The sequence below is a fragment of the Portunus trituberculatus genome, chromosome 16, assembly GCF_017591435.1.
Source record: "Portunus trituberculatus isolate SZX2019 chromosome 16, ASM1759143v1, whole genome shotgun sequence".
In the NCBI taxonomy this organism is placed as follows: domain Eukaryota; kingdom Metazoa; phylum Arthropoda; class Malacostraca; order Decapoda; family Portunidae; genus Portunus; species Portunus trituberculatus.
The window spans coordinates 3702860-3720359 of NC_059270.1; the positions used below are offsets into that span (position 1 = coordinate 3702860).

The 17500-nt window shown below is 36.0% G+C and overlaps 2 protein-coding genes across 2 annotated transcripts in view; both read left to right on the forward strand.

Annotated features, from left to right (window-relative positions):
* Positions 1–3847, forward strand: part of LOC123504475 (nucleoside diphosphate kinase A 2-like) — a 7750-nt gene extending 3903 nt beyond the window's left edge. Inside the window, exons 2-3 of the mRNA XM_045255007.1 lie at positions 1531–1745; positions 3567–3847. Of these exons, the coding sequence (XP_045110942.1) occupies positions 1531–1745; positions 3567–3684 (333 nt within the window). The 3' untranslated portion in view covers positions 3685–3847. The remainder of the gene's footprint in view (positions 1–1530; positions 1746–3566) is intronic.
* An 11112-nt stretch (positions 3848–14959) lies between these two features.
* On the forward strand, positions 14960–16407 carry LOC123504474 (elongation factor 1-beta-like). Its single transcript, XM_045255006.1, has one exon. It carries the CDS (start codon positions 15285–15287, stop codon positions 16011–16013), a length of 729 nt encoding a protein of 242 aa, XP_045110941.1. The 5' UTR covers positions 14960–15284; the 3' UTR covers positions 16014–16407.
* The last annotated feature ends 1093 nt before the right edge of the window (positions 16408–17500 follow it).

The following is a 17500-nucleotide window of genomic DNA, read 5'->3' on the forward strand; positions in this document are numbered from 1 at the left end:
TTGTGATGTGGGACACCTTTGTTGTTTTCTGGTAAATTATGTTGTGCACCATCTTATCTGCAATGTGTGTGCAATTTTATTCATGCCACACTATAAAATGATAGGAATCTAGAATTTTAAATCTGCTGCATCAATAGTGATTACATGTTTATAGTCAAAGTAATTTTTTTTTTTAAGTGAGAGTAATGCTTATTAAGCTGTACAGCTTCTTAAGAATTTTCATATGCCGTGATAGCCAATACAATTATTCAGACTTTATGTAGAAATAAAGGTTACAATTAGGCACTCATCGGCCAGATTTCTGATAATATTTGGTTGTCTGGTTTAAATCAAAGTGCCAAGAGAAAAGAGTGGCAATTTGCAACCCTTGCCTACTTATTTACTAGGCGAGGTACATACGCCACCAACAAAAAAATAATGGTCATTAGGTATTAAAAGATTGAGTTATTATTTCAAGCACTGTTTTAGTGCTAATGTTTGTGATTGAAGTGAAAGGAGCAATAGTTAGATATTAGCACTTCTATGCTCATTCATGGAAGGTTAGGTCGTTGGTCCCAGAATGCTATAGACAAGATTTTTTTAGTTTCTCTTGCCATAGTGGTTGGTGCACCTGTCTACAAATATGCTGAGTCTAGTTCAAATCCAGGCAGGGGCAGTCAGCACACAGCTCTTCATCTTTCCTTCATGTTGGTCAATAAGTGGGGACCTGAATAAATCTGGAGGTGAACTGTGAAAACCAAGATGAGAGGGAGGCTGAAGACAGTCATCTGAGGAAGAGACTTGATAATAGTAAATCCTTTAAATTCCACCCTGTGTGGAAACCTTCCATAAGTAATATGTGAGACATCCTCAATACATGGATAGCTCTGTATAGAGTTGGCAGACTGGGGAGGTAAGAAAAATTGGTTGATGACTCAGAATGCTTAAATTCATAGTTTTAGCTAGTGATGTAAAATTTTCAGTTTAGATCAATAGTAAAGGAGAGATTGAGTGAGTGTCTGAAGAATAGGGGATAGTTATATGAAAGGTTGTGTTGTGTTGATACATGAAGGAATTGGGATCATTAGGCATTGTACAATATTAAGTTTGCTCTTCCCCAATCAGAAATTGAGAGAGATCTGAAGTTAGGTATTTTGTGTCTTTCTGGCATGAATAGTTTAATTCGTGAATGGATGAGTGCGAAGGTCATACACTGCTAAATCATCTCTCAATTCTCTCTTACAAAGGCTTCCAATTCTCTCTTACAAAGGCTTGTTTCCTCCTTTGATGCTACCTGTTGCACCTGAACGAAAGGACAGGGTGAATGGGCTATTTAAAATAATCTTGAATCAAAGTTTTTAACAAGATTGTCAGCTCTCAGAAAAATTAGTGTTATGGTATTAGAGTAAGGGTTTCTGGTTGCAGGTAATTAAAGTTTCCAAATCTAGGTCAATGAAACCAGGGCTATTTTTCCAAGGGATTGATAAGATGTGAGAATTAGCTAAAGTTGCTATTAAAGAGACGAAACGATAAAGTACTTAATTACTGCAGGCCACCGAAGACCACCTGAAGAAGCATTATGCCGACCTGGCCGACAAGCCTTTCTATGCTGGCCTTTGCAAATACATGTCATCTGGACCACTCGTCGCCATGTGCTGGGAGGGCACTGGTGTTGTGAAGACCGCCCGGACCATGATGGGAGAGACCAGGCCTGCTGACTCCAAGCCCGGCACTATTCGTGGCGATTTCTGTATTGAGGTTGGAAGGTAAGCTCCATTTTAACAATACTATTATGTTAGGGACACTTGACGACGTGTGTGCTGCTTTGGGATTGATCATCTTATGTTTTCTGGTTATGCGGTTCAACAGAAATAATGACAAATAAGGCTCTTAATCTTAAATTTATAAAATTGAAACTGCTCCTTCCTCCTCTTTAGAAAATGTACCTTTAAATAGTACAGTCAATATAGTAGACTACTGCATGACAGAACAAACAACAAACCAAAAATTTACAATAAGTAAAGTCAACTGAACCCTGTGAACACGATCCTTTTCTCCTCACTGCCTTTCAATTCACATTTTTTTAAATTTTCACCAGCATTTGAATTTTTCTTGGTTTTGCCTTCAGTCAGTGCGTGTTTTCTTTTTTGAGAAGACCAGGCTAAGAATTCTTTGTGTAAACTTGTTAATGAAAATAGGTCAGTGTTGATGTATCAAGTACTGTTCTGTATTTGTACATACAATTTAATTAATTCTAGATGGATGAAATTTTGAAATAAGTGATCTGATACAGACCAGCAGTATCTTTGAAAAATATATTATAAAAAGATAGCTATTATTTTACTTTAAGAAAATTACACTGCTTATTATTGTTATTATTTAGCATGATGGCATTGACCACTGGGAAAAGACATGGGTGCAGTTAGCAGAGTCCATTTATGTATGGACCCAGTTAGATTTTGGGGAATTCTATAGGATATGATACCTTCAGCTTGCAGTGGTCTCAGGAGTGGAGTAGTCCTGTCATGAAGTGGTAGTGTATGTTGAATCTTGGCTAGGAATATATGTGGACAGCTGTGCTGTACATAAGGTCTTGGGGTGTGTGGGGGTGTAGTGCAGTGGTCCACAAAACTATCTCTTTCTGTTGGCCATTGATGGGGCTAAGTGTGAGAGAGAGAGATGCTTTGTCTGCACCACCCCATGTGGGATTGCCAGCCATGTAGGTAGATAGATTTATTAATGAATGATGTGCTATGATGATGATAAGGAATTTGTGGGTGGAAAGATAGTGAAGGAAGGAATAGTATAATTGGATGAATAGGATATGGGATGAGGGGGAGCATTCATCCCAGAAGCTCCCCTTGCATTGCTCTTAAAATACTACTCAGGCTGCTGGTTCAGGTTTTTAGTTGAAGATTGGAAGATTTAGCTTCTTCAGTGGCACTATTTTGATGTAACCTTTAGTTTCTTTTTGGGACTGGTGTAAATGTTTTAATTTTATGTGTATGGCAATATGCTCTTGAAGAGGGAATGCAGATGGAGTGAGTTGTGTTGTAAAGAAGTGAATAAAGCATTCCGTAGCTGGGTTGAACAATGTTGCCGTCATATTCTTTGTGTTCTGGGTTACATAAAAGGACAAAAAGGAAGTGGTCTATCCCATCTTTGTGTTTTCAATCTCTTCGATTTTAGAGAAAAATTTCTTTTGACTCTTAACACATCCAGCTCCTTTTCTTGCACATTCCGTGTTTCATGGGAAAGACTCTACCAAAGGAAGAATTAATAATTTTATTGCCTCTGCCTCGTTCAACACAAGGAATACACACACATACAGTATGCCTTGCATCTTCAGGCTTTGCCTATGAATTATTGGATATGAGAACACTGTTCACTTACCTCAGCAGCATAATTTTGAAACCTACATAGAAAATGAAATGTTTAAATGAAATAACAGAAAAGAATCTGAGTGATATTTTTGCATAGTTAATTGGTAATGGTGGCTGATGTAACAAGTTATCTTGCTTTGAAAAAGTGCTGCTTTTAATGTATGGTTAGTATGGTTTGTTATTGTGATTGTTAATTGTCCACAGGAATATCATCCATGGTTCAGATTCTGTAGAATCTGCCAACAAGGAGGTGGCTCTGTGGTTCAAGCCAGAGGAACTCTTCAGCTGGACCCAGTCCAACGAGACCTGGATTTATGAGTAAGGGGCACTGTGACTAGTGGGGAGGGGCAGTGAAGTTACTGGTTCTCAGAGGTGATGTGTGGTGGCTGCCATTGGTGTGCTGTTGCCAGACAACCTTCTGCTAGGGCCAGCTTCTACACCCTCTAGCTTGGGCTTTATTTGTTTAATAAAAGTCATGGACTATATTGGCAGTTTTATTATGTTAAGTACCTCAGAGCCTTGTGCTGCAGCACTCCTCAAGTAAGTCACTGGCCAGAAGGCAAGGCACACCTTAAATTTGAGTTGCATTATGCTGCAATGTAAACAAGAATGCAATTCCACTGGTCAAAAGTCATTATATTCTTAGTTTGGATAATGCATTTTCAGATTTTCTGCAGAGTGGTATAAGTGAATAATGTCGGTGTGATGTGCTGGACCATCCTCAGAAAACATTCTCAAACTTTATGGCAATTTCCTTTATTTTTGTGTAGATAGAGTATTAGTATATTGATACATGGTTGCATTAGCATTGTGATGAAAGAAGAATTCATTTGGATTGTTTTTTTCTATACACTTTGCAACATTATGACAGCACTAAACAAAATCAATGAAGGTAAGGAGTGTTATCTTTTGTAGAAATATAATGCAATTGACACTTTTTTTCATTTGATTGCCACTCTCCAAAAAGAAAAATTACAAAATCCACTAAACTCGTCTTGCAGCTTGTGAAGAGATAAGTGAAGAGCTCTTGCAAACGTTCTCATGAGATAGTTGTTGGTTACTTAGCTTGTCTATTGCAAGTAAAACACAACACTTCATTTATGAAATTCAACTTTTTGGAATTTCATTTGCATTGCTACCAGCCTTGTATGAAGTGTAAATAAGGATGATCTTTTCTCTACTTGAAGTTTTTGTCTTCATCCAAACACTACATGAACAAATCATATCTCTGTGTAATGCTCAATACAAACTAAAAATGTGAGGAGATGGCAACTATTTTGCTAGTCATGCCATGACTGGATGAACTCCAGGTATAAAGAGGGTCAAACAAGAATTATCGCAGCATTGTGAAGAAAATTTTTGCGAATAAAAAGTCTAGCACATTACAAGGACATATTTACCAACTGCCACTGTGGTAGAATCTGATGAGATGAATCATAGCTTAGTTGCCTTCCTTCTGACCCATGTTGTTTTCTTTTAATGTACGTAATGCATGCAGCTCCCAGTGATGCATGTTGCAAATATTTGTGCTCCACACGATTGACTTCAGTCAATGAGTAACTGGTTATTAGGGAAGCCCTAAAGAGTAGGATGGCAACTGATTTAAAACTAGTCTTTATTTCAAATGCAAGGCTCTGCTAGGATATAAGATTTTAATGTTATGTTTATTAAAAATTTAAATGCAACATTCAAGGTCTGTTTGAAAGGTATCCAACCTTAGGTCCCTTTTAACCCAACACCTACTATCCATCAGGCTTTCCATACCTGGAAGCATTTTTGAAAGTTGTATTCTGGAAAAGCTATCAGGTCACATTCTGCATAGTGACCCTATTAGTTTTCCTCAGCCAGACCATACAGAAGCCTGTATGGAGGAAAGGAAGCCTGTTGAACCCGAGAGTTTGAGATGGTGGTGCTAGGCCAATAAGAAATCCTGGATTAGTTGTTGATAAAGATGGTCAGTTTCTTCTTTCCAACAAATCCTTGCTTATTTTCTGCACCTTGTCCAGGGATTTTTTTTGCTAGAATGCAGCAATGTACCTAGTCAGGCTCACTTCATGCTACTGGTTATGTGGGTCTGTCTGGAGGAGTGCATCATAATGGTGTCACTTAATTAATAGGGAAAATCAATTGAAGCTGCCAAATATCTTGAGACACAAGCATCATTGCCAGTAATTATGAAACATTATAAAAAGAGGAGTTGAAACATTTGGTTTCAATAACTACTTTTAATGTTTTCCATTCTTTAAGATTTTAATCATTATTACTATTAAGATGATTTACCACAGATTGCAACACAAGGAGCAACAGTGTCTGCTGGAAGTGTCAGATAAAGTATGAAGGTGTCCTTTGCTACTCTGTTTCTATCCAAGCAATAAAGCTCAAAGGAATGAGTGGTTGTTGCTAATGAATTGTAAATACTCCAGACTCACCATGGCCAGTTCCATGGGGTTGTATGTCCAAACACAGGATGCTTCTGTGTACTCGTATCATAACATGTTGAGAGAGAATGAGTATTAATTTGAAATAGCATGATCTGAGATCATTGTTATGCTGAAGAGGGAATGTATTTGGATGCTGAACCATGTTATGGTGCCGGCTATGATGTGTGTGGAATATTTACTATGGGCAGTACAAAATATGGGAAGTTTAAAAATACACAAGAGTAGGTGAAGGACACATGGTAAGGTGATCTACTTTACAAGATGTTGCTACTTGTACGCATACTATGGTAAATTCATTCATAGTATTTTACAAGTTTCAAAAGTTTTACTATGTAAGATAAGTGTTTATTTCTAGGAAACATGATTTTGATTATTGAAATAATTTTTATTCATGTCTTTTCATAAAATAATGCTCACAGTGCTCGTCTCACAGGTTTATATGTATTCCCTCTTCACACTGAAAAAACAGGAGTTTGTCAGTGACAATGCAATTCATCCCGAGATGGACACATGAAACTGGTACTGTGTAGAGCACCTTAACCATTCAGGAGCAGGACCTCAAGAAATGTTAACATAGGTGAAATTTATTGTTACAAGAAGCCTTCTTTTCAAGGCCTTAGTTATAATGCAAAGAATGAGCAACTTGGATGCCTTTAAGGAGATCTTGATGTTTCGTATATCTCTTACATGATTAATTTTGTTGTCTGAATGAGAATGGACTGAAAAAGGCCTTGGTTTTGAGAGATATAATGAATTGCAGTGCCGAATGAACAACTGATTGATTTAATGTATCTTTCAATATTTGTTTTTTACATTTACAAATATTGAGGCATAGAAGTGTATGCTAAAAAGAACAGTAAATAGAGAAACAAGCATTTCAAGGTAACAAAACCACGATGATACTGGAACATGCAAATGAGATGCAAATATAGAAGACATATCAGATACTATATTTACAATTCAAGCAGTAGAAATGAGTTCATGAAGTCACATTTCTCAGGTGTACACTTTTCAAGATTGCAATATATGTACACTTCAATACTTACCTGATTATTTATTGTGAAATGACGTTTCCTCCCAGTAGTACCATCAGCAGAGAATGGTCAGCCAATTGAACTGTTTTCTCAAGGCTTAGATGAAAATAAATGTACTTCAGTCAAGCTTCCCACAACCACTCATATCACTTGGGGATGTTCTTGTTAGCCACTGCTATTCAAGCAGCATTGCTACTGTCATTGATATTTTTTTTTTTATTTATTTATTTATTTATTTTTTTTCTATTTATTTTTTTTTTTATATGGCATAGTGTGTTTGTCAGCATTCTTTTAAGATACTTTTCCACAAACAAAACCCAAAAAAACTTCATTAGCTTTAAACAGTTTGGAATTAAGGCTTTAATGAATCCTTTTGATTATTAGGAGATATGCTAAAATGGGTGAAATAAAGGTGGTTATTAGGTAATATGTATCACCACACAACATACTCGTACATTACATTTAGCAGCAGCTTAATTATTCTAAAGTATATGAAATCTTTGATTCTTGTTCTCTACTGCCTTTTATAATGTAATTACTTATATATGAATGCAGTGAAGTGATTGTAAGGCATAGACAGGTGCAAGAACTAGTATCAAAGTAGATGAGTAGAATATTATATAATTCAAATTAATACATACAACAATTATTAATTGTCTGTTTTGTGAGAAACTTGGTAAACAAAAGAATGTTATCTTCAAAATGTGTTATGTGGGATGGTGGCATAGATGTTTGAAGAAGAGAGAGCAGCAGTGAATGAAGTTGAAATGTCTCACTCCTGTCACAAACATCTGCATGTCAAGGTATGGAAGGCAATTCTTTACTTCTTTTGCATGTTGTAAGTGAGTATGGTACTATTTTCATGCATGCATGCATTGTTTTAAAGGAAATATTAAGCTACAGGCATGGCTCTTTAGTATATTAGCATATAAATCTAGAATAAATTATACTTATATATTTGTTCTGTTTTACATAATTTCATGTCTATTATAGTGCCACTATAAGAACCATTCACAAGATTGCAAGGATGGTCAAAGATTTATTGGATCATTGATGAGGGAAAAGGGATTCATTAACCAAAAAAAAGTATTTATTTATTTTTTATTTATTAATTAATTAATTAATTAATTTATTTTTATTTATTTATTTATTTATTTATTTTATTTTATTTATTTATTTTTTTATTTATTTATTTTTTTTTTTTTTCAATAGGACAAGTGTGGGGGGGAAGACCATAACTGAAGTTGCTTGAATGTAGTTGTGATGGTAATGTAACCAATCCAGCCTTGAGCCATCCATTGAAGCTCTAATTGATGTGAAGGCAGGATAAATCTTCAGCTATGTGAGGTTTTTGCCAGAGCTAGGAGGACCTGAACCTCTAACCAGGAGAAGAGAAGGGAGTGCTTTGAGCATTAAACAATGATCTCTAAATCCCAAGGACATTTTTGAAGTCTTTGTTTTCATGTCTGATGATTATTAGTACTGTTTTATGGTGTTTGTGTATAATTAATTATATTAGAACTTTACTCAAGGTAACTCTAACCAGCAGTCAGTGTTTTGTCATATTGCAGTTGTTCATAAACTTCACATGGAATACAAACAAGATACTCCATAAACTAAATAAAAGTGCAGTAGTCATTTATAGTAATTTTTGGAGAGAACAATACTTTGGATGTATTACAAAATTCCAAATAATAGAAATGTATATAGAGAAATGTTGGTCTGAAACTCGAGTCAAAATGCCATGAAGCATTCAGTGCTAGAAGATTTAGTTGCCAATATATATATATATATATATATATATATATATATATATATATATATATATATATATATATAAACTATCTGTGCCCTGGTGTGGGCACAAAAACCTGTCACCTACTTGGGAGGCACCACCTCCCAAGTAGGTGACGGGTGTTCACGCCCAATGCTGGGGTGCAGATAGTTTATTTGTTACATGTTCTCACAGTAAGGTGAGATTTCCCCCCGGAATGTCACCTACTGTGTGTTAGTTTGAATATATTCTGTCCCATCTGTCTTCACTGTAAAGTGAGGCTTTGTGGAGTGCTAACTGCCTTGGTTAAAACAAATTGCTTACCACTGAGCTTGAATGGTTTCCTTTTAGGGCCAGGAGGGCTCAGTGGCTGAGGTGGTGCCTCCCAAGTAGGTGATGGGCCTTTGTTTCCACGCTGGGGCAGAGATAGTGTATATTTGTTCCATGTTCTCACAGTAAGGTGAGATTTTTCCCTGAGTATCACCTACTATGTGTGTGATTGTGTGTGTGTGTGTGTGTATATATATATATATATATATATATATATATATATATATATATATATATATATATATATATATATATATATATATTATTTATTTATTTATGTTTATTTGTTTACTTATATACTGATTTATTTTTGTTTAATGTCACATCTCCATAACTTTTATCCAACTTTTCCTAAAATCATGAATATTACTTTTCTAGTACACATCACCTCTCATCAATCCATTCCATGCCTCAATGCTGCTATGAGGAAAGCTAAACTCCTTTGTCCCTTCTGCAGGTGATGGTTTTTAGTTTTCTTTCATGTTCTCTTGTTTCTCTTTCATTTGTGTGTGTGTGTGTGTGTAATATACATAATCATGATAATATTTTGGTTGATTTATCTTGCAGCTTTACAGCTGAAAATTGACATATTGCACATGCTTATATAGTAACATACTATATCTTGATAGTATAAACCAAACCACAAGGTATCGTACAGTTTGATACCATGGCTGCTAGATGACACCAGATCAACCTTGTAGACTAGGCTGAGGATGGTCAGGCCACCCTGCCTCTTTTCGTTTGTTTCTCCTACCTAGTAGTGGATGGACAGGACCTACACTAAAGAAATCCATCCAAAGACTTCTCACCTGATCCAGGATTTGAATCTGGGCCCTCCCAATTGTGAGTTGGGCACACTGACCACTGCACTATCTATCAGTGTGTGTGTGAATGTGTATCTCTTTAGTAGAATGTGAAGTTAATTAATTTTGTAGTGAAGCAAGGCACTTGTGTTTCAAGTGAAGAAAAAGGATGTAGGTGATTACTAGCATTATGAAATATCCAGTTAGTATACATTAGTAAATGATTTTACTTGATGTGTGCAATGTCTACCACAAAGATGGAAGTAACAGATAATGGAAATAGGTTTATGTTTATAGAAGTAGAAGTGGATAGATGGATCAGAACTTTAGAATGATGAATCTCTTTCAGTGTTTAAGTTATATAGATTGTACTTAATATGCCAGAAGTACAATAACTTGACAGTAAAGCTAAGCCAAATGAAAATGTGTCACAGTTAGATTAGACAGAGAAAAGTCTGGTATTGGAAGAGAGTGGAAGTAGAGTGGCAACAAGTGTACTAAGGAATATATTGTGTAAGTCCATGAGGAAAGATATGAAAGAAAAGGACTTTGCAGCCTGTCAACAAGTGACAAAGGCTGAACAAGCAAGAATGAAATGTACACTGCAGAATTCCTTACCAATCACTTTTCCACAAGCACACCCGTTACTCCATGTCAGTGAAACTGGTTTAAACTTGCTACCCATCCTTTTTCCTATACATGCTAAGGGGGTATCACACTGGCCTATGATACGCGGAATGAGGAACATCCGTTCCAGGTAGCTGGAACTTTCCCAAAGTTAGCGGAGCAAAGTTGGGATGACTTCGTATCCATTCCGGTTCTCGGTATGCTATCCCAATAAGGAAATAAATATAAAATATGTAATAACACCCCATTATTCAAACTAGAAAGAACGTGTCTAAATTTTTCATAGTGGAATATTAAATAATATTTCTTCAATCTAGAAAGTTGCAATATATATGTCATGTCGATAGTTTGTGCTCATGGCAACCATCTCTGAACCCAAAGTTTCCGTCATGCAGTTCTCGGTTCTTTAGCTTCCTTTTCTTCCTTTTCTTCAATAACAGGAAGTGCAAGCGCAACTCCAGCACAAAGAACAGGTTGAGGTATAAGCGGCATGGTTTTGTTCTGGTTTGTTTTAATTAGGCTTGATCTTGGTTGCTGGGTCATTTGCCTAGAATAGCAAAAAACAGAGGCAGTTTGTGTGTGATAATGTTACTGGTTTTGCACCAAAAACCATAGCCCAAGTTCTGCCTCTCAAAGGCTAGTGTGATACCCCCTTTAGAAGCAAATAAGCATTCTCTGTGCATATTTTTACATTAGATCTCTATCTCTTCATATTATTGTATCTTGGATTTTTGTGGTTTGATACACCATCCATCCCATTCATTGACTTCCTTTTAACCCTACACCTGTTATATCTGATCATCATCATCATCATCACCACCACCACCACCACCACCACAGCATCACACACTCCCTGTGCTGCTCAATGAGCCTTCCTTCATCTAATGTCAGTCATCCTTTGCACATTCTTTTACACCTCATTGTTTTTCTATTTAATTTCTTCTTTCTATTCCCATGTTCATTATTCAAACTTCACATGATGTAGTCACTACCATTACATCTCTATACAACTTTTTCATTCACTGAGTGACTTGCAAACTAAATACTATTCATAACTCCCCAAATATAATTTTGTTCATTTATTTGATATAGTACTTAATCTCTGCATTTTTGTTTGACTTCAGTAACATGTTACTATTATCTATATTTCCCTCCAATTAGAATTCATGAAATAATTTCTGTAAAGCACAAAGATCTGCCTCTCCAATTATCCTTTACTTTCAGGGTGAAATCTTTCCTGAAACACACTTTATCAGTACACTGGTGTACTTGGGTTACATCACCTCAAAATTACCATTAGAACCAAAATATGATTTGATGGCAAGACTTTATTTTAAAAAATACAAAAAATGAAAAGAAAAAAAGTCAGATAAGAGTACAATGAAATGCTTATAAACAAAGTCTTTCATGTTACAACACAGCATAGTGTTCATTATCACCAAATGTGTCAGTAACATAAAGAAAGATAATCTTGTGCTCACCCAAGTGACAAGTTGATCATTTGTCAAGTTAGCCTTCGTAAGAAAAGAAAAAAATGATTGGTTGCACAGTGTATTGGTCATAAGTCAATTGTGGAATATTTGATTATTGCACTATTCACAGTATTGGCAGATTTGTTACAGCTTGTTATGAGTTTGTTACCTAGAATTTTGTACTTTTGCATGAATGATTACATATTAGTTAATCTCCTGACAATTTAAATGATCAGATATATTTTATCTGTAATTTTACATTTTTGCATGAGTGAGCACATTTCTTGACAATTAAAATATTGTTCTTATTTTACTTTTATATATTTATTTTTTTCTTCTACATGTTGGATGCCAGTCCAGGGCAGTTGTTACATGACTAAAGATGGCCCTACATGATCAATATTATTGCACAATATTCCATATTTTACAGTATTATTGACAGTGAAGGGGCAGTATTGAAGAGCTGTGCAGGGGAAACAAATATTGCACAATAGAAATTATTCACTATATTATATTGGTAATAATGATCATGTAGGGTCAGCTTAAGCAGCTTAGTCACCTCACCATGATACATTACTTCTTTAGAACACTGAATTACAACACATTTCATCACACACAATCTGATTTACAAGTTAACTTATTTTGTGCACCATTGTTGATTCACTACAGGTTCTGGACATATCAGTGTTTACTCTGATAACTTCTATAAACACAAATAAGATATTTGACTCTTCATGATGGCATAGTCATGAAATTGTCAAACCAAGAATTCAGTAGAGTGATTAGATATAACCAACAGCACCACTACTTACAACAGTCTGGAAGTTGATGGTTTTGCTGTCATGGAATAGCATACTTATATAACAGCATGCCGACTTTTGGCTGCATGTACTTCACCATAAATTCGGGTCTGATACCAAGGAAAGCCAGCTTAATCCTGACATTGATGCATACTGCTTTGAACTGCAAGATGCCCAACCAGTTCCCACAACACTGCTAGAACTACTGTCTTTTGTGCTCTTTCACCTAGAAACCTCAAATGTAACTTTTAAGCTAGAGTTGATGGTTTTGATACATCTGTGGCTCTTTGTCCCATTTGTATATAGATTAACACTTGTACACTGATTTATATATGTACTGTGGTAGCCTTTTGGAGAAAACATCATTCTCAACTCTGATCAAATGCAGGTAAGAATGTAACTGACACAATATCTTTGGTGATACACTGACAAGTTTCTTGAGAAGGAAAAGCAGTTGCTGATAAGGTGCTCAGAGATCATTTATTAAACATTAAGATAGTTAAAGATAGGAAGTTCAAGTTGAAATGGAATAATTCAGTAGTGCAAGCACAAATGTGTCAATAAATGGCTTGGGAAGTGGAGATTTGCATTTACTGTGTCCACATCAACCAAGAACAGACATTTCTGCAAATTTAAAATTCTACTGTTGTGGGTCTCTTGTTTATTTGATAAGCTTGTGTCTCCTAAGGTTCAAATATCATAAAGAACAAAAGTGTAAGCCTGTCCTTCAAAACCTCAAACTTCAAGTGACAAAATTTCATTGATCTATTCAAGATAGAGTTGTTATCAGAGGATTCTGCAGCATGTGACTGAATCATAAAAGATTCACTAAAGCTATAGTGGATCCAGACTATATTGGAACTGTAGGTATTTTGTTGTACTTGTCTCAAATAATTGTCTTGGCAGCCAACAGTCATACGACTCACTCATACTATAATCTTTGAAATGATTATTCCATAATTATAAGTAGTTATGTTTGACTTATTTTTTTAATGGCTTTCACTTTGATGATGGAACAATGTTGCTATATAAAGCTTTCAATATACTTGGCAATGCATATAGACTGTGTGGCGCTGGCTCCTCAGTATCCTTGACACACGAATCCCTCAGGTCATGCCTTGCTAGTCATGGTCAGATCAGGTCACTCCAGGGTTGAGGTGGTAACAGCATGGACAGGTATAGCCAACACTTCTAGTACCAAGTTATTGTCTGGATCCTCTATAGTTAAGGTACAGTCTGATTGTACTAAAAGTGGTCACTGACTCCTATGTAAGTAGATATATTATATGATGCTGTGTAATGTGACTAGTTTGAAGCTAAATTGAGCAAGCTAAGTCTGTATGCCAAGAGCTGATTTGCTACTCTCTTGTATTCATGAGCTAATGATTCATCTATTATGCTTTCTATATACTGATTAAAATGATATTTCATTATGTTTCATAGAAATTCAAAGATGGAAATAATAAAATTCAAACCCATCATAAATAAGATAGATGAACAAGTAAATGCAAGCAAATATTGCCATAAAATACATCAATTCTTGTTAACTCCTCCGTTTATTTTGGGTTATGGTGTATATTAATAAGTGCCAGTAAATCAATGATAAATACCAGAAAACAGTAAGGTGGTATTACATATTGACATGGCTGTGTGGCCACAGTGCTGCCTGAATGCCTTGTCACAGTGAGCAAGTGTGGTGGCCAAGCATGCCCCTCACCAGAGTCACTGATGAGAGTGCTTCAGTTGGAGTTTAATATTTATGTCAATGACAAACCCATTTGAGCTCAGATGATGATTGATTTCTCAACCTTTGCATGATTAGTCTTCATGGACCATGAATTCTCTACTCTTGTACTGAATCACACTTATCCAATAATTGTTTAACTCTTGCTGAATACATACTTGACAACAATGTTGTACAGAAAAATAATCATGCCTGGCTGACATTTCACACAACTTATGAGAGCAGGATGACTGCTTTAGTTTAGAGAGAACATGTTGAACCTTTTCAAGTAGTGTATGGAAGTTCCTACAAGGATAAACAAGAGATAAGAAATAGCAGTCCTGAGGAAGAACCTAATGAAAAGAGTATTGACAGTCAATGTCTTAATTGATTCTGCTGGTTTCCAAGCTACCATCAGGTAACTAAGGTTGACATATGGGGATGTTTTTCAAAGCAATAATAGTTTCTCTCTCTCTCTCTCTCTCTCTCTCTCTCTCTCTCTCTCTCTCTCTCTCTCTCTCTCTCTCTCTCTCTCTCTCTCTCTCTCTCTCTCTCTCTCAATAATACTACTAGTCAAAATATTCTTGATTTTTGCATGGAATGTAGGTATTATGATTATGGAAATCTTGGATTTTAGAAATAATGTAAAGAGACTGCAAAAACAGCTAGCTATTAGCATGCCTTGCTATGATAATACATTTCCAAGAATAAATATGTTTTCATTCTTAGTTACTGCCAACAGATGTGCATAAAATGAGATGTGAATGTTTTAAGGTTTTACTGATGTTTCCAGCAATTAACAAACATTATTCACTAATTACTTAAACATTCACTTGATTATCAAATTTCAACAAAGGCATTAAAAAACCAACATGAGAATATCATTTCTATCTCATCGATCATTAATCTTTCAGAGTAATGGAGTCTTTTGGAGATGTGAGAACAACATGTGGCCTTGAAACCCTTAACCAGTATCTGGAGACCCGCAGCTATCTTCAGGGACACTCTCCCTCTCGCATGGATGCCGAAGTATTTAATGCACTTTCCAAGGCTCCTCAGGACACTTACAGTCATGTTCTTCGTTGGTACAACCACATCAAGTCCTTAGAAATTGAACTACGGTTGTCTATTGGAGAAAACCCTACACCTGTTAAAATGTCAGACCACCTGGAGATGAATGGAGAGATGAATGGTCATCATGATGATCATGATGATGATGATAGTAAAGAAATGAAAATGGGCTCTGAAAATGAAAACTGTGAAGATGATATAGACCTTTTTGGCTCTGATAGTGAAGAAGAAACTTTTGAGGCTGCTAGAGTAAGAGAACAAAGGCTGCTTGAATATGCTGAGAAGAAGTCAAAGAAGTGTGCACCTGTAGCAAAGTCATCTGTTTTACTGGATGTGAAACCATGGGATGATGAGACGAACTTAGAGGCCATGGAAGAACATGTACGGTCACTAAGAATAGATGGTCTGCAATGGGGTGCCAGTAAGCTGGCTCCACTGGCTTATGGCATTAATAAGTTATCAATTCTTTGTACTGTTGAAGATGAGAAAGTTTCAATTGATGATTTAGTGGACAAAATATGTGAGTTTGAAGACTATGTGCAGTCAGTTGATATAGCAGCTTTTAACAAGATATAAGAAATACCTAATGGATCCTTTGTATCCCTTGTGTGGAATCAACATACAGCGTTCTTCGTAAAACAAGTATTTTACTACATAAATAGCTTAAAGTCTCCTCTATCTTATTAGTTCTAAGTAATCTTATCAATTTCAGTGTTTAAGTAACCTAATTTTTTTCTGAAATGCTTAACAAAGTAATTCTTAATTTCTTACAGTATACAACACCTAAACAATCAACTGCATTTGTATTGAATATTTGTAATAAGGAGATATGAACAAAGGAAACATTATTATCCTTTCCCAGAACCTTTGAGTCTCGTGTAGGTTTAAAACATTTGAGAATTTATTTAGTATGTATTATCAACACAATGTTTGCAGTGCTATTAAAATTAAAGATGCATTTATTTACCCACATGAGATTCACTCATTCTATCCTTAAAGTAACCATTTATTCAAGGAACTGACAAAATCCAGCTTTATGAATATAGATTTTCTCTCTCTCTCTCTCTCTCTCTCTCTCTCTCTCTCTCTCTCTCTCTCTCTCTCTCTCTCTCTCTCTCTCTCTCTCTCTCTCTCTCTCTTAAATCTCAAGTAGTATTCTTTTGAGCCATTTAACCACATAAATCTCAGGGTGGATGTAAGATGTGAAGTAGGACAAAAACAGAGTAAGGCACACACTCAAAATCACTCATAGTTTAACTCAACACACTTTTCCACACATATATCCATGCACGAAAGGAAATTGTTGAAAAATTAGAGGCAGATGGCAAAGAATATGAAGATACAGTATTGAGAACAGCTAATACATGGAACTGTCTAAATAACAATGTAATGCAAGCAAGAACTATTCATAATTTTGAGGCCAAGTTAGACCACAGTAGATACCCACACGCATTTCAATTAACCCATATCAGTGCAGTGCTATGCAATCTATCTCAGGTATCTCATAATAGTAACTGATAGTGACAGTTAAGTAATGGATGATGATGATATAGCAAATAGAACTAATGAGTTTTGTTATTCAAAGGTGAAATGATGGTGTAGGTACCAAATGGGTGAGATGGGTGGTGCAGGAGTAGGGAAGAGGTCTTTATTACAAATACTTATTGCACTAAGGATGAAGACTAAAAAGACTTTCCCATGTGCTAACTTTTATGCAATCTCTGTCACTTGGTGGCTGGAGACAGATGAGCAGCTGGGAAAGGAGGAGCTGGCCACAGAGGGAGTCTTGCCATGAAGTGACTGGTGAAGGATTATGCTGCTTATGATAGTAATGATGAATCATTTGTTGTGGGAGGATTGACATTGCCTTATAAGTCAGGCCATGCATCCTTTGTGTGTGTTCTGCCAAGACATCCAAGTGATCTTGTACTCTAGGTGTGTGGGTAGCGTGTGCAGTGCCACTATAAATTTGCCTCTGCCTGGTATGTGTCTTGATGTCTGTTGTGTTGTGCAAATCATAAGATAACTGTGGCCTGTTTTGCAGTGATGAAATATACTCCTAT